Source organism: Rhinolophus hipposideros (assembly GCF_964194185.1).
Source record: "Rhinolophus hipposideros genome assembly, chromosome: 17".
Taxonomy (NCBI): domain Eukaryota; kingdom Metazoa; phylum Chordata; class Mammalia; order Chiroptera; family Rhinolophidae; genus Rhinolophus; species Rhinolophus hipposideros.
In genome coordinates this window covers 400,694-420,536 of record NC_138063.1, presented here as the reverse complement: position 1 = coordinate 420,536, position 19,843 = coordinate 400,694, and the positions used below count along the sequence as shown (strand labels likewise).

The 19,843-nt window shown below is 52.0% G+C and overlaps 1 protein-coding gene across 4 annotated transcripts in view; it reads left to right on the top strand.

Moving 5' to 3' along the window:
- The window catches only part of NFATC1 (nuclear factor of activated T cells 1), a 106,255-nt gene extending 87,909 nt beyond the window's left edge, over nucleotides 1-18,346 (top strand). For all 4 annotated transcript variants that reach the window (XM_081078640.1, XM_081078642.1, XM_081078641.1 and 1 more), the window contains exon 10: nucleotides 16,547-18,346. In XM_081078640.1, coding sequence (XP_080934766.1) covers nucleotides 16,547-16,596 — 50 coding nt within the window. In that variant the 3' untranslated portion in view covers nucleotides 16,597-18,346. The remainder of the gene's footprint in view (nucleotides 1-16,546) is intronic.
- Nucleotides 18,347-19,843: the final 1,497 nt, after the last annotated feature.

Below are 19,843 nucleotides of genomic sequence, written 5' to 3'. Positions count from 1 at the left end.
ATGAAACACCAATGCAAATGAGATAACATTCCGTACCCATTATAGTGATTATGAGAGTAAGTCAATAGCAGATTTCGGAGAGGATGTGGAGAAATTGGGACCCTTACACATTACTAGTGGGGATGTAAAATGGTGCAGCCACTTTGGCAATGTCTCAAAAGTTGAACAAAAATTTACCATAGGACCCGTCGTTCCACTCTTAGGTGTCTAACCAAGAGAAATGAACACGTGTCCACACGAAAACTGGCATGCAGATGTGCTCAGCAGCGTTATTCACAATAGCCAAACATTCGAAACAACCTTAACATCCAGCAGCTGGCGATCAGATAGGAAAACTGTGACCTGTTTATGTCACAGGAAGGAGTGACACTCTTAAGTCTTGCTACAACAGGGACAAACCTTGAAAACGTTTCTCTAAGTCAAAAGAGCCAGACACAGAAGGCCACACAGTATATGGTTCCATTTCTATGAAAATGTCCAGGAAAGGCCAATCTGCAGAGGCAGTGACTGGCCTGGCATGGGGACATTTCCGAGGACGGCCTGGGCCTGTGTCTGCAGTGCAGCTGAGGAAATCCCGCTCAGGAGTGCCGAGGGTTGTGCACTCGATGACCTGTGCACATGCTCCATGCCAGTGGACAGATGGCACCTGGAAAGCTGGGGGCCCTTGTGTGGCATGTACAGTGTCCTCTGCTTGCGGTCCTTGGGGTCCATTCTTAGTGAGTGTCAGGAGAAAATTCTAATTCTGTTTTTGTGTGACACAAACACCGCGCCAGTGATAGCCGTTCTCTTAGGAAGTGAAAAACTGTGTCCTCTTTACTTCTTGTTTAGCTAAATTCAGGCCATCTTTAAGGCATGGACAGCAGGGAGATGAACGTGGCCACTGTTGCCACCGGGCAGGGAGGGCACCATCTGTCATGACTGTGGCCGTGGGGGTTCTTTGTCACATTAAAGCAGGGGGGGGCACAAGGAATTTTGAGTCCGTTTACCTTTTTCAGTTTGAATTTTGAAATCAGGTTCTTCCTTCCTTGCAGATTATAAGGTGGACACTTATACATAGTAAAGAACAAAGACAGCCTGTCCCCTTCTAAAACATCCGCCCTTATCAGGCCCTGGGACCCCAACTAATCAAAGCCTGATACTTGGGACAATAGGCCAAGTGGGCCAGGCCACTCCCTCCAGCCTGCACAGCACTGGCTCCCAGAGCCCAGGGGCTACTTTTCTTTTGTTCCAAACAGGGCAGACAGTGCAGGATGCGTCATGGGGCCTGGGGGGCGTTATCAGCCCCCAGCCCATCCTCTCTCCCACCCAACAGTGAAGGCTTGTCCTTGCCCAGGACACAGGCCCTATCAGGCCCTCACAGCTGCTGTTTGTAGAATTTTAGATATGGCAGGAAGCAGGGCCTGGAGGGCAGGGAGCTCAGCCCTCAGCAACATCTCCAAGCGGCTGTGATTTACCCGAGGCCCTGGCTGCAGTCCAGCCGGGTGGAAGGGGGAAGGGAAAGAGCACAGCAGAGACAGTGTCTGGCCTCGCCGTCACACCACCACCACCACCGCTGTGTAAGCCAGCAGCCTCCTTGCTGCGCTTGAGGTGGGACCCACACTGGTCAGCGCGCACCCTTTAGTCTCCGTTTGGCGGCCTCCTCCATGCATCTGCCCATAAAGGGTGGGTTTGCACTTTCATCCTGTGGGTGCCTGCACGTGATGTTAATGGGCTGGGCTTTGTTTGCCCCAGCAGAAGTGCGTTCGGGAAACCCAGGGCTGATGTTCTGCATCAAGATGCGTCTGAGGTTGTAGCAGGTCTGTGAGGACGCGTGCAGCGCCTCTCGTGCTCAGTTCAGTGTGTCTGGGAGACGTGCTCTGGGCTGCCCTGTTCCCAGGCGAGGGGCTGCCTGCCGCCTGGACCTGCCCGCTGAGCATTTGCTTGGATCTGGTTCTAGAAAGGGGCACAGATATGACAGTTGCTGCATTAGTGGCCTTGCTGGCATCTGCGAGTGTTTAGTGCAAGAAATTACATTTGAGGACATTTCCTCTTAATTAAGGCCCCAGATGAGATTGGTCAGGGAGGGAAATGTACCGAGAGTCACGTGTCGGGGCGCCGCCGGCCTGGTGGGGAAAGCCTTGCTGTTTGCTGCTCTTGGCTCAGGTCCCCGCTGTCACGGTGTCAAACTCAGAATCGCCTTTATACGCACTTTCCTTTTTTTTCCACAGTAGCTATTGCCAGCAAGCTGTAAACTACCGTATATCACTCAGATTTAAGAACCTAAACTTTAAAACAAATTAAACTCTTGTTGACATTGTAATAAAAATCAGAATGGAACTGAGCAGCTCAGTAGGAGCGAACTTCAATTATTTTTGTGGATTTAAGATTATTTTCTGGGATTCCCAGACTCTCAGCACAGCACAGTTATTTCCTGTTGGCAGATGGCTGGAGAGAGAAGGTGCTGGATGGATGGAGTGAGGCGGCCGCAGGGCTGGCTGGAGGGAGCTGGCCCTCCGTCACCTGAGTGTTTGCTCTGGCCTCAGCAGGAGCGTCTGCGGCACAGTTGAAAAAGCAGCAACAGGACAGCTAGCCGTGTTGGGGGCGGGGAGCCATGTGTAGGTATTTTTACGCATCTCAGGTTAAGAAAAAAGCTCCCAAAATGTTTGTCCAAGTCTGCCTGTTAATTGGGTGACTCTGCCGGATGACAAGAATGACAAGTCCGAGTCTGGCCCCTCCCCACGCTGCCCCGCCCCCACCCAGGGACCCCGCCCTGCCCCATTCTCCACCTTATCTTCTTGGCACAGTAACTGTGATGTTCAGTGGTCTTCACAACCACTCCCACTCCCTAAGGTGGAAATGGGGGTTTCCACTGGACTGAATGAATGCCAGCTTTCCACCCTGCGTGCAGTTTCCTGTTGTGATCACGGAGCAGAAAGCACTGAGGAGCAAACGTGGAAAGTGGGTGCCAGGTGCACCGGCCGCGCTCTCCTCTCTGGAGGCAGGCGCGCATGGCAGGCCCCGGGAGCTCTGTCTCGACCTGGGCTCTGTCGGAACCTCTCGCCAGAGTCACCCGGCCTCACCCGCCTGCCACGTCCTCCTGCGTGCTGCGGCCTCTGAGTTTAGGGCCAGGCCAGCCACAGGCTTCATGACACGCTGGTGTCCACTATGCCCCTAAGGGACCAGAGCTGCCCATGTTGTCTCTGAGTCTTCAGAGCCGGGCGTGGGTGCACACAGGCCTCCTGGGGGTGGTGAGAGTGGCTGAGAGGCAGGTGGCCGGACCAGTGGGGAGCAGGCTCTGGTGCAAGCAGCAGACAGCGCCTCACGCAGCAGACGGCATCCCAAGTGCTTACTAAGCGGCAAGAAGGTGGGCGGAGGAGGACCTAACATCATGACCATCTGGTGACCCCTCAGTGTCACTCGCCTGTTAGAGGAGTGCTGGGTGCCGACGTACTTGCACCCTCTCCCTGGGGTCTTCACAGACACTGGGGACTCCTTAAAGCAGTTCTGGTCACTTTGATTAGGTCAGCGAGCTGCTTTTGACCAGGGTTTGTGGTCAGTGTGTTGTGGTAAATGTGCCCTGTGCTCTGTGTGTGGAGGGATTACAAATGACCCACAGCTTGCGGAGGCGTGTCGGACGGTGCTGTCCTTCAGCCCCAACCCGAGCTGCGCTTGGGGACCACTTCCATGCCCTCGGGGTGGTGTGACTTTGTTACAGAAGAGGGCCACAGCCATGTCCAGGGGTTCGGGGAGACCCCCGTCAGGCCTGCTCTGCTTCAGTGACAAACAGAGAAGGAATTAAAACTAAATTTTCCAAGCAGACAGCTCGTAGCCCCGTGGAAAGAAAGAAATGCAGCAAACACACTATGCGAGTTACAGCGCTGTCGAGCCAGCACTGTCAGCGCAGTGAGGACCGGGAGCCCGCAGCCTTGCAGGCAGCTTCCCGGGTCTGCTCAGGCAGGGCTTCTGGAAACGCATGGAAGGGATCAGTTCACTTTTCTCGGGTGGACAGGAAGCAGCCTGTATTTGCACTTAGTTCTGGCCTGGCAGGGCTGTGAGGACACAGTAGTCAGAGGACCGACCCCTTGAAACAGAGCAGCTTAGGCACTAAACAATGTTTGTAATTTAGATAACAATTCATGATGACAGCCTGGTGCCACCAAACGGTGCCTGGTGGGTGCAGGGAATTACAGGGCGATGGTTCCAGTGACCCTGAGGGCGCAGAGATGGCGTCAGGAGGGGCTAGAAGAAAAACAGATCGCGAAGGCCTAAGGGCTGTCCGCTCTGTACCTGAACTGGTGGCCCTGTTCAGGTGGGTAACTAGTGAGAGTTCCACGGCTGTCCCGTCTGGGAGCCCTGGGCGAGAATTCCCCCAGAAAGCGACTTGTGAGAAGGCCTCGGACCTTGCTGTGGGAGGTGTGCCCCGCGCATCCCGGCCGGGTCCTGGCCATGCCTGTTGCCTGGGCTCAGGGCGGAGTGCAGGGGAGTTCTGCCTCCCGCCAGTGCCTTAGCAACGCTGTTCCTCCACCCGGGCTGAGACGTGGCCTTGGGGACCACAGGCTTGAGGAGGCTGCTCATTTTGGTGACCAGCAGGGCATATCCTTATTACATAGTCAATTAGGGCGTGCATGCCGGTCCCGCTGATTTGATTAAAACAGCGAAAGCTCCAGCAATGTGCAATTACAAGAAACGTAATGGCCCTTTGTACTGACGGCAACTTCCATGGCACCTAATATGTTTTGATGAATCGCTCATTATGTGCAGAGCTACAGCAGCGTCTAGAAAGATTAATAATTGGATAATCAATACAAAAATCCAATCGTGGGTGTTTTTTTCCACTCCAGGGTCAATATGTCCTAAAGATCATGGACCTGTCTCATTTGCCCATGTTTTTCGGACTTTTTGCTTCTCCCTCTTTCCGACTGTTTTCCAATTAGGAATTTTTAAGCGTGTTTATTGCACACATTTTTCTTCACGCCTTCTCTGATTTTTCTGTTCATATCTTTACAGAATAAAGAAATAGGCTCAACACCCATAGGTGTGGTTTTTACACTCAAGGTGGGCCCAGTCTAGTGGGGGGAGCACACGAGACATTTGAAGAATCGTGTTGCAAGAGTGGGGCCTCAAAGACGCCTCTGGACATAGAGGGGGTACCAGGTGGCCTTTGCTAGGGTGGCCGGGAGAGGCCGAGAGCAGGATGGGTGTCCTGGCGGCAGCGTCACGGCCAGGCTCGTGGGAGAGGGTTGCCGTGCACCGGGACACAGCCAGGAGGGGCGTGAAGAGATGGGCCTCCTGTGGGCGCACAGCAGATCTCTTAAAGCCTGATTTCCATCTTGGAAATGCCCCTCTGTCTATGGTAGAGCGTGCTTTCGTGGTCCAGTGACAGCTGGGGAAACGTGGATGGACGTGGCTGTATTCAGGACCCACATGGGGACAGCATGACGTGGGCCCTGGTGTGGGAGGTTGGAAAGGCGGCCTCGGGCAGTCGGTGCTGGGGCTGGGGGTGTGGAGCCAAGAGAAGGTGTAGCTGGGACTCTTGCCTGAGCTTTAGCAGCTGTGGCCGAGTCTGTGGCAGGGAGGCCTGCACTGAGGACTTAAGGGCTGTGGGGAGGTGACATAGCTTGGCTCCTTCAGCTCAGGCCGCCCAAGACTGGGCTGCGGCTGGAAACTGAGTCGAGAGGACGCCACCCTCAGTGCTATGTGACAGTACACTGAAGAAGCCAGAGCTTGGCGTGACAGGACAATAGCACGGCCCAAGAAGCCATGGTGACAGGGTGACAGGCACTACTGTGAGGTGACAGAAGGACGTCTGTGCGGCCAGTCCTGTGTTCCCCACCACCCGCGAATGAGACAGAGCCAGCCCAGACCCCCACACGCGTCCCAGCCATGCCCTGAGCTCCCAGTTTACTCCCAGAATTTTCTCAACGGCCAGCCAAGGAGGAAAACTGCCCTTGGTGCTGGGACTGGGTGGCCGCGTGTCTGCGAGCCCCCAGACCGGCGCTGCATGTCCAGAGCAGCACTGCCCCTGGTTGGGCTGGAGGACCAGCTGGCGGGAGTAGAATCCTGCTGTGTGCCCTTTGCTGTGACAAGTGACACTGGTGTTCTCTGCCTCTGGGCTGTGGCTGCAGCAGTACCTGGAGCTCTGTGATGGCAGGCGGTGGATGGTGGTGGCAGGTGACGGCAGGTGACGGCAGGTGGTAGTGGGGGCAGGGTGAGGCCGTGGTGGGCAGACGTGAGAACCACCCCCTGGCTTGCTGACTTCCTCATCACGGGGACAGGAGCAGCTGAGATAGAGGCCAGTGTGCTGAGGGGACAGACCAGGACACAGCCACTGACATAACGGACTTGCTGGTACAGACGGGGCCGCCCGCATCGTGAACCTGTCCCTGCTTAGTTTCCGCGCCTGGGAACAGAGGTGGCCTCACAGGAATTCAGTATCACAAGCGTGAAGTTGCATCAATAACTTTAAAAAGCACTTTAAAAACAGTGTTACTTGTAAACTCTTTAACGATGAAAGTGAAAATCTGTGCAAATCATCTTAATTCCTTTCTCAAACCCAAATCCCTGGCTGCCATGTAGATGCCCGTTGGCTCCGAGCAGCTGGGCGTAGCTGTCACCCTGTCTCAGCCCTGCTGCGCCAGCTGCCACAGGAGAGCCACCAGGTAACGACCCAGCGGACGGCCTCAGAGCTGCAGGTGGCCCCAGACGTGCAGGTGAGGGCCCAGCTTCTCCAAGTGAGGCTCTCAGCGGGCACTTCCCTGCCTGCCTTTCCGTGAGCACCGCAGCCACGTGCCACTTCTGTCCCAGTACCCATGTCATCCTCCACTGCACTCCTCAGAACTTTCAGACGATCCTCAAAGCTCAAGCAAAATGTCACTTGTAGTGTTATTTTTCAGTTTTTAAACACCTAGCACAGAATTTCTTCTTAAAGGTTTGGGATGTTTTGAGGGAGACCCGCCCTAGAGCAGGATCTTTAAGGGCAGATTTCTCCTGAGGCACCAAAATTCTCTTCTCTGCATCTCCTGGGCCCTCCCGCCCGCGCCCGGCATCTCAGACATTCATGTGGGGACGAGTGGAGTCCTGGGATCTTGTAAAAGGTTCCCATTCAGTGGTTCTGGTGGGGCCCAAGAACCTGCGTCCTTCCCAAGTCCAGGCGACACGACCGCGGGTTCCCAGAGGCTGAAGGAACAGGGGCCGGCCCCGTGTGCTCACGGGGGTGGCGTGGGGCCAGGTCCCGCACGGCCCGCATAGCGTGTGGGCCCCCGGCATCCCCGCCGCGCCCCTCCCAGTGGGTGCCCGGAGAGCAGGCCGGACGTGGGGCCTGAGCTTTAGCTGTTGCTGCTGTGACATCCTGCGTCCCTTGTGTCCCTGTGTGCATACGTGTCCTAAGCGGTCTCTTTCTTCCGTGATCACAGTGCGATGACCACCCCTAACAAAATGACTGGTAATTCTTTGGTAAAGTGAGGATTTTGTTCTAAGCCACGTTTAACGACTACAAAGTATGGTTTCACTTCCCGTGAACCCAGGAACGGTGGGCTTGAGCCGTCTCCTGTGCTTCCTCGACGAGCAGGATCTTCTGACCAACACCTGGCAGCTGGTGGGTGGTTCCCAGGGGGCCAGGCTGCGGCCTGGTCAGTGCCGAGGCTGGCTTCAGGCTGATGGGCCATTTTGGCCATCTCACACCCCAGACTTGGACCGTCTCCTCTGTTGCCCCACAAAGAAGGCCCATTTTGCCCCGCTTTGTTCATTCCTCTGACTTTGAGTCCCCTAGTCTCATGCACACACAGCCAGAGAGAGAATTGGGCATTTCCACAGCAGAGTGACTGGGGGAGGCGAACCTGAGCAAACCCGCAGCAGCCACTCTCTGGGCCCATTTGTTTATTTATTTTAATGAAAAGGAGCTTGTGAAATTGTTATTATTTTCAATTCTGTTACCTCTGTTCAAATAGGAATTGGGGGGGAATGTGTTTTCTAGTGTCACAAAGAAAGCCCTGGACAAGTGCTTGTTGGAGTTTAATGACCCCAGTGAGTGAGGGTTTGGCACAGATAGAGCCGGGGCAGGTGGTGTGGAAAGCGCGCCCTGCCATCCAGGAACAGGAGGCAAGGAGGATGAGCCAGTGGACCCTCCCGGTCACGTGGCTGCCGGTCCCCACGGGTCCTGGAATTTCCACACGGGGCGTTTGCATTATTTGGAGATTCAGGCTAAATAACGAAGGTAGGAAAATTATTCTGTTTTAATGGCTGGCAGTGCCACGTAACAACAGTGTCCATCAGCCAGCCCCACATCCAATTGGAAGGGTCATGTTTTATTAAAACCGTGACTTGTTGTCAGTCAATCCCACCGCTGTCCCATTCTCTCCTTCCAAAAATAGCAGGCCCCGTGGCAGTGGCTGATTAGGGTTAAAAAGATAAAAATAAGTGAAGGCTGAAATAGGACCCGGACACCAGAGGTAACACGAGAACTTACTTTTTAATGAAACTTGAGAAACTGTATTATTTTCCACTGCTTCACAAAGCATCTTTGAAAAAAATCCGAAAGTAAAACAGGAGTTGAGTGATGTTGCAACTCTGCACTTTCCGAATGGCAGTGGCTGTGATGGTCTCCTGGCGAAGACCCTGGTTCTACCCCCCAGTCTCACAGAGGCCCGGAGCCGCTGTGGGCACAGCAGGTCCGTAGGAGGGCACTGGCCCAGTGCCCTCCTGCGAAGGAGTGAGTATTTATGGCAGACTTTCTAAGAGGTCGCCTTGTCTCAAGAAATTTAAAAACCCACAAGAGAGACAGCACTTGACTTTCCTCAGGCCCCACCGAGGTCCTGTCCTAGCAGGACCAGATAAGCCCTCACGGCGGGGCAAAAGCGTGTTCTCTGCGTCCTACTTTCTCATCTCTAAATCATGGCTTCAGTCATGCTCTTTCCAGGTACTGTAATTCCTTACTAAGCACCAGCATGTCTATTGTACACGGCCAGTGGAAAACGGAGTGCTGCGCATTCAGAACCCACTGAAACCACACATGTGGGGAGCGTGGCTCCCACATCCCCTTGCAGGGAAAGTCACAGCAATGAAAATCTGTCCGCTCGGTGGGCTGTGAAGCGCCAGCAAGTGGCTTCCTTGTCCAGGAATCGGCAGGTGCTGTAAAGTGTGAGACAGCAAGCCGTCTGAACACTTCCTAGGAGCTGTTGCTTCCAGGACACAGCGGCCTGAGATATTTCTGGTTTACTCGTGTCCACCTAAATGATATGCTCCTAGGTTACAGTCCTAACTTTAGCTAAAGTGTACTTTCTGGGAAAGTTACTGGATGCTTTTCAAAATTATCTTCTAGTTATAGGAATGGAAAAGAATGTCCTTCCTGTTTTGTTTAACTCTTCAGAAAGCTATTTTGGCTTTCCCTTAAAAATAAAAATCTTTTTGGTGTCTCGTCCCCTGCAAAGATTAGCATTTTTCTGACCCTTGGAGGAAAATGGAGTAAGAAGTAACAGTTGCTTTTGTGCTTTCAGTTTACTTATGTGCAGTGTTTGATTTGATTGTGAGCTTTGGTGGAGTAAATGCCATATGGGTTGTTACCGTAGGAACCGGCCTGGGGGGGGAGGAGGCTCACGCCTGCGTGGACCCCACAGTGGGGTGATTAAGCACATCCTTGTTTCCTACGTGGCTTTTGTTTAAGGGGCAATGATGGCTTTAAAGAAAAGTTCTTTTCATGAAAAGCAACATTTTAGCCTGTTATAACACCAAGAACAGGAAAAATGACAGTGACCCTTCTGGGCACTTAGCAAGTTGTTAGCTTGCTAAGTAGCAGTAGATATAATAAACACTCTTGATTTTTTAAACTTCCTAGTACAGTTGGTTTCCTTATTGGAACTAATATCACTATTGAAAATGAGGAACGTGCTTTAAAAAATATTTTATGTAGTTAAGCTAATCTGTATCTAGAGCAACAAATACATTTCGCAAAGTATGGTCCTTATCCTTCTTCACCTTTTTTTAAAAAAGTGAGAATTAAACACTGTGGCTGGGTTAACATTGCTGAACTGGATTTCTTATTCTCTAAGCCCAACTCCCATTCCTAAGGAACGAGGAGCCTTGTCTGTGCAAACACCTGCTTCTCCTAGCTCTCCCTTTTCCAGAGCTCACACGCAGGGCCCGCAACTCAGGTGGGTTCCCAACACCGCAGGGCTGGGTGTAGGGCCCTGGTTTTGCCTGGTTGCCACTCACAGATGCGGCCAAGGAGGGACCAACCGTGCTGTTGATTCTGTGACAGAAACGAAGACACAGCTCCTGTTTGCATTAACCTAAAACCTACACTGTTCTGACAATGAAAGGGGTGCATGTGCATGTAAGAAATATGGAAACCGGAAGTGTGGCAGTGTGAACCCCATCTTGTTCACCATTTGTGTCTTTGCGAGAATATGTGTCTTGTGGTTGAACTCAGACTGCATTAACTTCAGATCACTGTGACTTTCACTCACTTGCACGATAATTTTCTTTTTTTTTTGACAATCAGTAAACTGAAAGTTCACCAGAAAGTGCTAGTACGTGCTCACATCTATCTTTCATCAAAGCAGATGGTTAGAGCCTCTGACGGGGCATTGGAGCATTTGTGCCACTTAGAAAACAAGCTGGAGGCCTTTGTGCTGTGTGAGGGTGGAGCCTGCTGCCCCCTCCTCTGCCCACATTCCTGGAATTCCACCAACAGGAGGCCCCTCCCACTCCTGACTACCTGCTGTGGGAAGACTGGCTATCTCCTACCCTCTCTGGTCCTGTCTTCAAAATACGAACAAGACTCCCATCCCAGAGAGCTGGGAAAGAGGCCACGAGGGACCTGCGCTTTGTATTTCCTGGCACACAGAACTCTCACCTGTTTCTCCGTGTGCAATGACCGAAGAAATCCCGATTCATAGAGCAGAAAGGACCTTAGCCAGGCCTCCTGTTTGCAAAGCTGAGACCCCACGGCCCCCACCATGCAGGCAGCCCATTCTGACAGCACAAGCTCAGGACGCATAGAGCTCATGCCAGGTCTTCTAAAGGCCCCAAGGTCCTTGGAAGTGCTTGCTCTCGAAGTTGGATCACCGCCACTGGAGACAGCGTCACATGGCCCAGGCACCCCCGGACAAGAGAAGGTCGGGCCATCTTCAAGGACAAATACCGCCTGGGTGTTCCCTTTGTACTTGGTCACTTTTTAGGGGTTGCTTTTCCTCGGGGTTTATCTATATTTGGACTCTGATCACATAGCATCTTTCGCTCCTGAGGACCCACGGGCCACACCCACAAATGTCAGGACACTGCGTTTCCTCCATGGCCGTTCTTTCCTCTTGTAGTTTAAGGCGATACTGTTATCACTTCATTCAAGTCACATGCATGCTCACTTCTTCACCTAGAGTAGGAAGCGGGGCAGAGAGTGGGTAATAAAGCCTCGGAACTGGTGAGATAAATGGCACTGGCAGAACCCTATCCAGATGCTGCCAGCTGCCGGGAGGCCGAGTGTAGTGCGATCCCAACAAGCCCGGAGAGGCCTGCTCGGAAGGCGGCTGCCAGTCAGGGGTTGACTCTGAAAAACGAGCCAACACTGGTGGAAATCCACCTGACCCGCGTCAGGCCTGTTTCATGTGAAACAGTGTGAGTTGGGAGCCAAGCTGCTGATATTTCTGAATGAAGGTTCTGGTAGCATGTCAGCGGTCTCTGGGCACCGATGTCCACACAAGGATCTGTGAGGAGGTCGGTCACTTGGCTGTTTGTTTCAGAGCAAAGGAAATGCTGACACGTTGTGTACGTTCTTACAGTGCAGCGGAAAATAGGTGACAGCACAGACCCTGTGAGGTGCCTTTGGTCGCTTCCTTCTTTTTCTTTTTAACAAAAGATAAAGCACATAAAAGCTAGTGCAGGAGAATGACTAAAAAAATGTTTTTTAGCTCCAACAGAATACTTTGTGTGCGTGGTGGAGGCAGGTGGGTGTGTGATATTTAGTGTTTTTTGAGAGAAGCTGCGTCAGAAAAGGAAGCACTAGCTATGCCCCTCAGCCTTCCTCACCTTGGAGACCCCACGTCTGAGTGCTGAGCAGGGGTGCCGGTGAGAACAGACTAAGGGACAGTGGTGGTGGAATGAGCCCGGAAGGCCTGCGGCCGCCCGCCCACCATCACAGCACCAGCCAGGGGACCCCAGCTCAGCATCTGGGTCCCTCACGGCCGTCCTAGTAAGCTCGAGAACACAACAAGGCACGAGTCCCTTGGATCTGCCGGCGCAGCTAGCAGGCGCAATCTGGAAGTTCACAGGTGGTGGCTGAGGTGCTGTGGGCCTCACCTGTCCGCCATAGGGCCAAGGCCCGCATTTCCACTGCCTGAGCCTTCCAAGGCCTCGCCATGTTCCACCATCAGGATGACGATACCTGCCTTTCCTTCCTCACAGGGCCAGCGCCAGGAGGCAAAGTCCATCTGTGAAAGTGCCGAGACGCCAGGCGGGTCGCATGGGCATTGGGAGAATAAGGGGCTCGGCCATCCCTTAGGACTGGAGCTCACATCCTTAGGTGTCCGCAGAAATGCGGGACTTTGCCTGCAAGCCGGCCCTGAGAGGGCGACTGTGTGACACAGTATTGAGACCCCAAGGCCTTTCTGGGTGGCGCTGTCCTAAACAGTCACACACAGCCCCTGAGGGAACCCAGGAGGGGGGCGGGAGGCCGAGGCTTTAATGTCAGGTCTTCAAAATAGGGATCCAAAGAAGTAGCTCATCATCTGAAAGGCCAAACATGTTACTTTAAACAGCATGCTTCACCTCAATTTGCACAGCGATTTATGAATAGCCGAGAGAGCTTCCTGTTGAGTTAGGAAGAATATAGTTAATATTTACAGGTGAGGTAAGCACAGCGGGAAAGCTATGCCTGTTCTTTGTACATTTTAGTTTTTGTATTTTAAAAAATGCTACATTTTAGTTTTTGTATTTTAAAAAATGCTAATTTCCCTTTCACTCAATTCCAGACATGTAGATAGAGGTGGATTTGGGGGTGTGTATGAGATACACGTCCCAGATTAGAGCAGGAGTTCAAATTGCCACATGAGTTTTAGAAAAAAACAATAGTTTCCACCTTAGGAGCATTTTAGAGAAAAATTAAATATAAGGGAAAAAACCCTTCTTATTAAATTAAATTGCGGTATAACAGCCCACCACATCCTGTTACAGGGACATCTGACGTGAAGCAAAGCAAAGGTTCCTCTTTCAGGTCTCTGACGAGCCGGGAGGGTCACATGTTACCTGCAGTTCAAAATACTTCTATAAAGAGAAAAACCTTGGTGTCGGTGGAAAAGCTGAATAAGAAATGGAAACTATCTGCACAGAGAAGTTATTGTGGGAAAGCGTAGGTGTCATCGACATGACCGTATCAAAGAGAGAAAGCCATCCCCAAAATAACCCGTGTAGCCCCCCCACACACACACACACTGGCTGTGGACTGGTACGGACCCGGAACCATGACCTCATGGAAGACAGATAGGAAGTCGTGGCGAGGAGAGGAGCAGGGCAGGAGGGTGCGATGCTTTCGCTCTCAGCCAAGCCATTAAAGAAATACTTGACCTTAGTCAGCCCTTCCGTGATGTGTTCATCCATCTGTGAAATGGGAACAATCTTTGCTTTCATTACTGGACTGCAGCACAGACTACGTTTATGGAAGAGAGTGTAGCATTATGGCTGTCCAGCCTGAGTCGTGGAAACAGGTGTGTGGGACGTTGTGCACTCTGCATTGTGTGTTGTACATCTTGGCTTTCTGTCAGCTGCCGTCCGACCCACTCAATCCCACAGCACTTAGGGAAGATGCCAGAGGATGTTTGTGCATGTGTGATGGTTCTTGAGTGAGTTCTCAAGATTTCTGAAACGTCGTGACCCCACCTTGACGTTGCCGGGCTTGGACCTTAGTGTAATCTGATGGCCCCGCAGTTCTAGTCTACACATTGTTGGAAGAGAAGCAAGGCCAGTTGTTCATCAGAAATCCCAGACCACGATGATGGACTGGGGTTTAGCTCACTCAGTGGCCCCTTCCAGCTCTCCTGGCCCAGCAGCCCCGATGGGGTCAGAAAGCAGAGTTGGGCACCAGTTGCAAAGGAGCCACGTGGTGGGACCTCATGGCCCTGGATTACTCAGGACACACTGAGTGATTTCCCCACTCCCACCCACTGCAGGCACTCCCGCAGGGTTCAGGTGCCCCTGTAGGCAGCAGGGGAAGCCCACTTCTGAAGTTTCTTCCCCTTTTATCTTGGTCAAACAGATGTTATTTTCCTGTGGTCTGTATAACCTTGAGGAACTGGAAGATTCTCAGCTGCTTTGCTTAATGCCTCTCCCAACCGCTGCCCATCATGTAAACCCTCAGGCCTCCACTCAGTCCCCATCATTACTCCCCCTCAGACCTCCCTCTTCCATTACATTACCTGTCAGGCCTCCCTCTTACTCTTCGTCATTATTCCCTCTCAAACTCTTCAATCACCCAGTCTCTGATCTTACTAGGATCAGATTTCTAGTCTGGGACTTCAGTTGTTCTCTATAATAGAATGAGAAGTAAAACCCATGCCTTAGTGTAGTATAACTGAAGGTTTCATCACTTCAGGTAGGATTCTGTTCGTAACTGTCCCTATCTAGAACTCTCCTCTGCTTTGGTGGCAACATGGCTGATTTTGCACCCTGGTTTAACCTTCTTAACAGCCCCTGCTGCCCCATAGCTCAGACATTACAAGGCAAAGAAAGACCCGCTGTGCCCACGTCCCACCATCCGTTCTAAGAATGAATGAGATGGTGACTGATGTGAGTGAAACGTAAATGGCACAGTGCTCTGCAGTGTCGGTGCTGTTCCGACGTGTCTGTCACCTCACCAGGGACCCAGGCTTTCTTCACACAAGCTCTGTCTTTCTATGTGTCCACATGCTTTGCTTGGTGTCAGCCACCCTCTCTGCAGCAAGCTTTTTCCTTACCAAGACAATACCCTGAAGAAACTCAGAATTTGTGATTTTTCTTTGTCCAAGTGTTCTTTAATGTGGCAGTGTTCTGCAGAATGTAAATTAGACACGTGCCTCTTAAGAAAGAAAGTGTGTAAACAGTGGAATGGGAAGAAGGGTGACATTGCCTCTCATGTCCTGCACCTGTCTGCTGCCAGGAAGCAGAGCATGGTGGGAGGCCTTGGAGTCCCTGGGGCAGACGCAAGGTAGAATGACGGTGAAAGCATGGGGCCGGTGGGGACAGCGACCTGTGCTCCACACAGACAGGAGAGCCTTCCCGCTTTCAGCGGTACCCAGGAGAACCTAGGAAAGCTGCCTACAGAACCGCCTGGCACACTAGGGGACAGGTGCCATCCTGCAAGCCAGACTGAGCCCTGCACCTCCCGATAGCCCCCTTGGTGGCTGTGGAGAGTTGCTAGGTGAGGTCGAGTCCCTGTGCCCCAGTGTTTCTCAGCCACTCTGCCATCTTCAGAGACACGTGGCTGCCTATCAAGTAGCCCTACGTCACATGTGTCAGGCAATGTGCATATGGGTCCTCTGCAGGCAGGCTGGCTGGAACCTGCCTCGCCCAGGCAGCAGGTGGGATCAGGCAGAGGGTGGACGCCATTGCCCTGGGCCCAGGGCCAGGCAGCGCTTTGGGAAGCGCCAGGGGTTGGGGTTTACTCTCCCGGCTCCTGACTAAACTCTTGCCAGGGCGTTCCATTATCAGTTCCCATGACACAATTCCTGGTTCCCCCAACTGTGTTTTATTATTGTTATTCTGAAAAATCGTGGGGGTATGTTGAAAGGGAATTTAGGGAAGGGAGTGGGGGTGATGAATTGTGCGCCAACTAATTGCTCAGGAAGCCACCCTCGGACAGGCCGGGGCCTTTGCAGAAACACATGGAGTTTATCTGGGCAGCCAAGGGAAACCCGGGCAGTTCCATGACGTGAGCGCATGTTCCCAACCTCCAGATTCTGTTAGGAAAGTGACCGTGGTGACAGCCTCCCTGGTGACATTTCCCCTATCTGGGTACCCATCGGGGGGTGGAGGAGGGGGGTGTTGTGCAGCTCGGTCACAATGGCCTTTGCTCATTTCCTCTCTGGCTGCCAAAAATCACAGGCTGATAGTGGCTGTGGACAAGGAAACAGAGATGAAGGAAGAACCCCCCCGAGGGGGCTCGGACCGCCCAGTGATCGCCCCCATCCAACATGATGATGAGGCCAGGGCTGGTCACTGAGTGAGGACTCCCCAAAGCTGTTTGCACTGTGGGTGCCACTGGGTGGTTCTGTACGCCGATGACCTCCCCTCCCACCCCGCCCCTGGCCGTGTCTCCTGCCTGGAGAAGATGCATGCAGGACCCCGGGGCGTGCACCTGGCGCTCTGTGGGTGTCAGAAGCCGATTCCCAGCCGTGTTTCTGGCCTAGAGCAGCTACTGCAAGTTCTGGATGGCTGCGCGCTGGCTCGGGACACGAGGATATGGCGGGAGGCGGGAAGAAGCCTTTACCCCAGCACAATCCTTTTGCAGGCCGTCCTGAAAGCATGGCTGACGGGGTTCTGGTTCTTTTCATACATCTCTTTGCAGTAGTGTCTCCGTAACGCTTTCCCTGTTTTTGTTTTCTTGCAGTAAATGAAATCATACGAAACGACCTCTCCAGCACCAACGTCCACTCGTAGCTGGCCACACCGGAGCTTACTCAGAAGCTGCACGGTGTCAACTTGCGGGTGACAGTGGAGGTCAGCATACAGACTCTGACTAAGTCAACTGAACACACACCTGGTACCACTCAGAAGTTCCAACTTACTGAAGATCTGTTATTCTTAAAAGATGGAGCTCTTTAGCACAAAGGAATGAAGGAAGGAAGGAAGGAAAGACCACTCCATCTGCTGAAGGAAAAGTCATCTCCAGAAGAAAATAAAGGGGGTGGGGTGGGGCGAGTGGAGGAGACAGACTGCTGGCACCCACGTGGGAGTGACCCCTCTGCCAGCCTGACCCCACCGTCCCCTTGGGCACCCCTGGATTTCAGGACTGGACGTGCCTTATTTAAACCCGACCACAGCATCAGGGCATCGTACAATTAAGCTAGCAGTAGAGTATTTGTAGGAGAAAAGCTATAAAAACATTTCATCATGAGGCTTTATCCTTTGTATAAATTAAGAGAATACTGGTAAGCTAGGCGTTGTGAGAAAACCCTAACAAAGTTCCTACTTTTTTTCAACTTTCCTGGGCTGTAATATACAATTTTGTTGCCTTATTCAGTACATTTTAGAAATATTCCAATTGTCATCTCAGCTCTTCCGTATTACCCTTCCCTCCCCTGTGTTACTAAAACCATAGGATTGTTAATTGTAGCATGCTAGGGTTTTGTTTTTAATCTGGCTTTGAACACAGCACAAGTAGGGTATTGGACAAGGAAAGGGGCCCGTCCCTCACAGGGCAGGCCTCGCGTTTGCATGTGTGCACATTCATAGGCATGTATTTGTGTAGAAATAATAAGCAACAGGTGGTGACAGTCTTCGTCCAGCAAAGGCTTCTGCACCAGCAATAACCCGGATGCATTTGGGGACATCATTGACTCCACACCTGGCTTCTCAGCTACTTCCACTGGGGTCCGGCACCCCCCGCAGGCTATGCAGTTCACAGAGCACTTTCCCAGCCAGGGGGGGTACGCTCAGAACACCCTGTGTCACCAAATGGCGAACTTGGAAAGGAGCTGTAAATAACGTTGCAAAGGGAGTGTAATATATTTGTTCAGCTATAAGATTATTATTTCACAGAAGCCTTATAACTCTGCTTCATCTAAGAACCCGATTACCAAAAACACTGTTTCAATAGCAGCGACTATGGTAGGTTTCAGGTGCGTTACTATTAAAGGATAGGTTAGCGTAAGCTTTACAGCATTTTGTACAATGAACGGCTTATTACACATTATTACTAGTAATGATCTGTCATTTCACATAACCAAAAAAGCATGGATTAATTAAAACATGTTTAACCTAATAATTGTGCCTTAGGAAGTCACAGGTTCCCCATCATGGAACCCACGGGGGCAGGTTGTAACTTATAAGTCATTAAACATGAAGTGATGGTGGGGGGAGAGCTCTCCCACAGAAAGAACTATTTTTAAAATGTTCTCCTGTACGATTATGTCTTATTTTTTTAATTCACAGAAAGAAACAAAAGTCCGAAAGCCATATTTGTAACATTTGCACATAACTGTGAAGAACTGAAGATACGGCCCCGTGTGTATGTGACCTGCTCCTCGCAGGTGTCACTCCTGCCTGTCAGCCCAGGCCTTAGCGTCTAGCATCGTAGCGTTGCATGGAACATTCTTGGTAGACAGTCATACGGAAAGGAAGCGTTTGATGTTTGTGTCAGCTTTGTAGTTAGAAAACAGACCCAATAAAGCGATATGTTTTGCTGGACAATCTGCGTCTGTGGGTGATTCCTTACGTGTGGGGATCTTGCTGCGTTGCCCAGCGTGTGTCCTGCTCCAGGGACTCACACGGCTGTGACAAGCACTCAGAGGGCAAAGCTGCGCTGAGACGATCAGTAAGCCGGAAGGTACGTCTTGCCAGAGGGCTCTTCTCGCTCCTCCTTGTACGTTACCTGCCGTGGGAGTGGACAGGATGGAGTCCCAGCTGCTGTGACCAGAACGTGAGGGTGAGGAGGCAGCGCTCGCACAGAAAGACGAGCTCTCCAGAGCTCATCCAGGCTGTGTGGAGACCGAGCCAAACGGCTTCTGCCACACTCATACTCGCAATCTGACCATCGGTTTAGCGAGATGATGTGACGGATAAACTCATCTCTGCTGCCCCCCATCTCGGTCTGCCTGCTCCCGAAAACTGCTCCCCGCCCCAAACCTTCCACTTCAGCTCAGGTGGGAAAATGTTATCTAGTCATTCATGAGTCAGGTATGAAGCCTGGAACTTCAGTAATTATCATTGTGAATTGTCAGGAACAATATTTTCCTTCGGGACCCTTAAAATGCAAGCACTCCTATTTGCTAAGCGGTTTACAGACGGTGGTCTGGTGCTAGGGAGACCCGATCCCCTAAGCCAGCAAGCGTCCATCCCACCACAGGTACAAGGAGCCCCAGGGGGATGAAGGGGACAAAGGGGACGGTGTGGTGGTGGCTGTGGAAGAAAGGACCCAGCGATGTCCCCATTTGGGCCTGTCACAGACTTGGAATGCTGGGCCCCAAACAGTCCCCCACACAGAGGGACTGGAGCCCCCACCGCCCCTCCTGAGAGCAGGCTGGCGGGGCTGGGAGAACGAAGCTTGTCACTGAAGAACACACTGGACTTTTTTATAAACCCACTTCCCCATTCCCAATACAATTTTATACTCCAGAAATAAAACATAAATTACAAAATGGTAGGTGGTTTCTGCAAGAGTTTGGGCTTCTGTGAATATCCCTGTTTACTTCGTTTTTGTTTTTTGTAGGTTGACTTTGAGTAATAAGGAAATACACCATGAGCTTGTTTCCGGCAATGTGTTTCTAGCAACTTTGCACAGCCTCCCACCCCTGCTTCCAGGAGGTACCCCCAAATTACCAGCTGCTCTGCTAATGAGGTAATGCGTTTGCCCTCACATATGTGGACCAGAACTAAGACTGCGTTGGGGGGCGGGGGTGGGCAGGAAGCCGAGAAAGATGTCTGGAGCGTTGGGGTCACTTGCCTCTCATGGCCTGTGATCACGCAGAAACCTGGCGGACAGGTCTGTCCCCCAGAACTGCCTGAGACTGAGCAGGGAGCCCGGGAAAGTCTGAGCTGCTGATCCCAGTCCACCCTCACTGCTTGGTGCCCCTGATCCCAGCCTTTCACAAGTCACAGACTTGGGATATGAAAACGTTCTGATAAACACCAGCTTTTCCCTTGTAACCAAGTGCGGACTCAGCAAAAGTCTCAGCATCCGTCTCCA